Consider the following 3,313-nt stretch of genomic DNA (forward strand, 5'->3'; position numbering starts at 1 on the left):
TCATTAGGGCTACGGGCTCCCAGCCCCACCATCTGGCGCGTGGAGGCCACTACCGCGGGTATGAGCACGGGCTCCTTCGCCCCCGCTGGACACATCCTCACCATCAGTGACGCCCGAGAGGCGCCTCCGACACCGCTACCGCCGCCGCCCTCAGCCCCCTCGGACCCCTCGGGCACATCACCTCCGGGACCGTCCTCCTCATCGCCGCCATCGCCAACCTTGTCGCCGTCCCCGTCATCATCGCCATCATCACCCACATCTAGCAGCGGCGGCGGCGACGGCGGCGGCGGTACGGCAACAGGCGCGGCGACATTGGGCGGCCGAGGAACGTCCTCCCTCCTGCCCGCCTCCTACTCCTCCTCATCATCATCATCGTCCTCTTCCTCGAATGCGTCCTCCTCGGCTAGCAGTAGCAGTAGCAGTAGCAGTAGCGGTAACAGCAGTAGCAGTAGCGGCAGTTTAGGTGGTAGGTCGCGAGGGAGCTTGCGCGGCTTTGGCGGCCGCGGCAGCGGCGCCGGCTTCGGTGGCGGCTTGTCGTCGTTTCTGGGCGGTGGGGCTGCTGCCCGTCGCGGTGGCGGCGGCGGTGCGGACAATGATGATGACGACGACGACGATGATGACGATGACGATGAGGGGCTGGATGAGGATGACCTCATGTCCATGTACGCCGCAATGGGAGTGTCGGGGACACCTTCCCTTGCAGCCATCATTGACGTGGTGCGTTTTGACAGTTGGCAGTTAATTGGTTTGTTCTTGTTGATGGTTATGGTGGTTGCAGCCCGAGACGAGGTGGTCCATCTTTTGGATCTTTCAGACGTCGGAGTCAAAATACCGGGATTTTGTTCACCGCTATCTCGTACACTATTTGTTAAGGAAAAAGGGGAGCACGCGCACTGCGATGGGAGGCCACGACACGACACCGCGGGCTGTGACACGGACCGCCACCCCAACGGCCATCACCACCACAACTACTATCACCACTATCGCCAAACCACCTCAACCAACCCCCAACCGCAACCACCACAACCGCCACTGCATCAGGTTGAGGCGCTAGGCAGTGAGAGCGCCAGCTGGGAGGAGGTCATGGAGACGTGCGCGGTGGCGGTGGCGGCCGACACCACGAAGCCGCTGGAGGAGCTAGGGCCCGCCGACTGGGAGATCATGGAGGTACGGCAGACAGTGGGAAGTACGGCATATCCTGACAGCACGGCAGGGTTCGTCTTGCGTACTCTTGCCGGGATGTCGCGGAGAAAAGAGCGTGCGAACGGCTAACATCGTGCAACCGAAAAAAAACAGAAAACCGAAGAGCAGTGTAGCTCTTCTCCCAAGAAGGAAAGGAATGCATTTGGGCAGATCCCCCTCGGGTCCCAACCCCCTTCCCTGCGGATTTTATTTACACCATTCTTTCTCCCCCACACACCCCCACACCCCAAACCCCCACACACACCCACACCCCTCAGCTCAAGGGAGTTGATCAGGAGTTCGGCACCATCATGGTGGACGGTGAGGTCCGTCGAGGCTACCGAATTAAGATCATGGTAAGCGTTCTAAGCGGGGGAGCTGGGGGAAGGAGGGAGGGGAAAGGGGAGTGGCGGTGTCGGGCTGGTGTGTGCATGTATGTATGTGGGTATGTTAAATGAGTGAGCAATTGGGTTAGCGTGCCTTTTGGTAGCACCTACCTCCCTGTTGACGCTTGCGGCTTCACTCCCGTCCTTACTGGAGACCAACGCCATTACACATACCCTCCCCCTCTACCCATCCTACCCCTCCTAACCCTCCTCCTTCCCCTCCTCCTCCTTGTCCCCCACCCTTCCGCAGGTTCGCGACCCCCCCGGCCTTTCAGAGGACCTGCGCTCGCAGCTGTTGGCTTACAAGCGGGAGGACCTGCGGCGGGTGCTGTCCGGCGCCCCACTGCCCCCGAGCTTTGGAGCACTTGTGTTCTCGTGAGCCACCGCCTCCCCGCTTCCTCGACGCCCCCTCAAAGCATGTATACAAATACGGCCACCGTTGACCCCTCGCATCAACGTGATCAGCATCATGGACCTCCCCCTCCTTCACGTTGGTGGTCCAGACTGCAGAGGGAAAACGATTTTGTGTGGTTGCGGGTTTACATGTGTGTGGAGGAGGAGGAGTGGGAAGCCTCACCCACACGCACACTCACACGCACACGCACACTCACACTCACACGCAAATGTGCATCGCACTCGAAAGCCGTCATCGCCACCTCCACTCGCGCCGTCAGTTTTTAACAGACGAGGACATACAGACAGACAGACAGACAGACAGACAGAAGTGGGTTTGCGGGGTGAGGGGAAATCGGCGAAGCTGCTAGCAGGTGACCATTTTCCGTTTGTTGGGTCTGGAGGAGAGGGTCGAGCTGGGACTTGCCTCTCCCTCTTCTTCCCCACCTCTGCCCTCAGTGATGTGGAGCGCACCCCCACCAGCAGCGGAAGTGAAGTCACCGAGTCGGAGCTCATCAACTCCTATCTGCCATTGCCCACGGGCGGCATGTTTGGAGGAGGTGCGCGTGTTCTCCTCCCTCCCCCCCGTGTATGTGTTTGTTCATAGAAGATCATTTGAAATATGCATCACGTCTATGCTCGGTAATTGTGAGACGTATGCTTGTCATATGCGGCAAAAGAAGTCTTTTCGTTTTTGCGAGAGCTCGTGTGCGGTATCTTGTGCTTACCCGGCACACAGAGCCCGCTGGTGCCGGACCCACCTGAAGGACCACCACCCCTTCGCCGTCTGCCCGCTCGCTATGCCGCCACCCTCGTGTTTCGGCCGGCATCGTTCATTTCCATGCGTGTGCGCTCCGTCCATGCCGCTTTTGGTTCTAGTGGTTCTACGCCGTGTCGTGGGTTCAAGCGAGAGAGTGACGCCGCGTCTCCCTGCATCAATCTTTTCACCAGCCACGCATCATCATCCTCTCGTCCACATCTCGGGAACTTTTTTAACTTAACTTTTTTAGATTCTAAAACACCCCAACACCCCTGCCAACAACCAACAGCCGCCTTCTGCTGTGTTGATTACCCCCCCTCTCTTTGTTCTCGTTGTTCCGCCCCAAACGAACGTTGTCTCTGCAGCCCAAATCGCGCCCCTGCCTGGCGGTGTTGAACTTGTCGAGTACTCCTCCGTAATCGGCGTGCTTCGCGCCATGAACGCCCTGCCTCCGGAGCCGTTGCGGAGCAGGGAAGATGGGGAGGAGGGGGAGGAGGAGGGAAATGGGAACGTACGGAGTGGGCGGGAGGGCGGAAATGGACGGGGCAGCGGTACCAGCGGCAGCAGCGGCGGCGGTAGAGGTGGCGGCGCG

At 59.7% G+C, this 3,313-nt stretch overlaps 1 protein-coding gene across 1 annotated transcript in view; it reads left to right on the forward strand.

Moving 5' to 3' along the window:
• VOLCADRAFT_118736 (uncharacterized protein) overlaps positions 1 to 3,313 on the forward strand; it is a gene marked incomplete at both ends in the record, with an annotated part of 9,170 nt that overhangs the window by 5,357 nt on the left and 500 nt on the right. The window contains 6 exons of the mRNA XM_002954338.1: positions 46 to 717; positions 1,042 to 1,167; positions 1,461 to 1,538; positions 1,819 to 1,943; positions 2,421 to 2,521; positions 3,087 to 3,239. Of these exons, the coding sequence (XP_002954384.1) occupies positions 46 to 717; positions 1,042 to 1,167; positions 1,461 to 1,538; positions 1,819 to 1,943; positions 2,421 to 2,521; positions 3,087 to 3,239 (1,255 nt within the window). The remainder of the gene's footprint in view (positions 1 to 45; positions 718 to 1,041; positions 1,168 to 1,460; positions 1,539 to 1,818; positions 1,944 to 2,420; positions 2,522 to 3,086; positions 3,240 to 3,313) is intronic.

Source organism: Volvox carteri (genome assembly GCF_000143455.1).
Source record: "Volvox carteri f. nagariensis unplaced genomic scaffold VOLCAscaffold_42, whole genome shotgun sequence".
NCBI lineage: Eukaryota > Viridiplantae > Chlorophyta > Chlorophyceae > Chlamydomonadales > Volvocaceae > Volvox > Volvox carteri.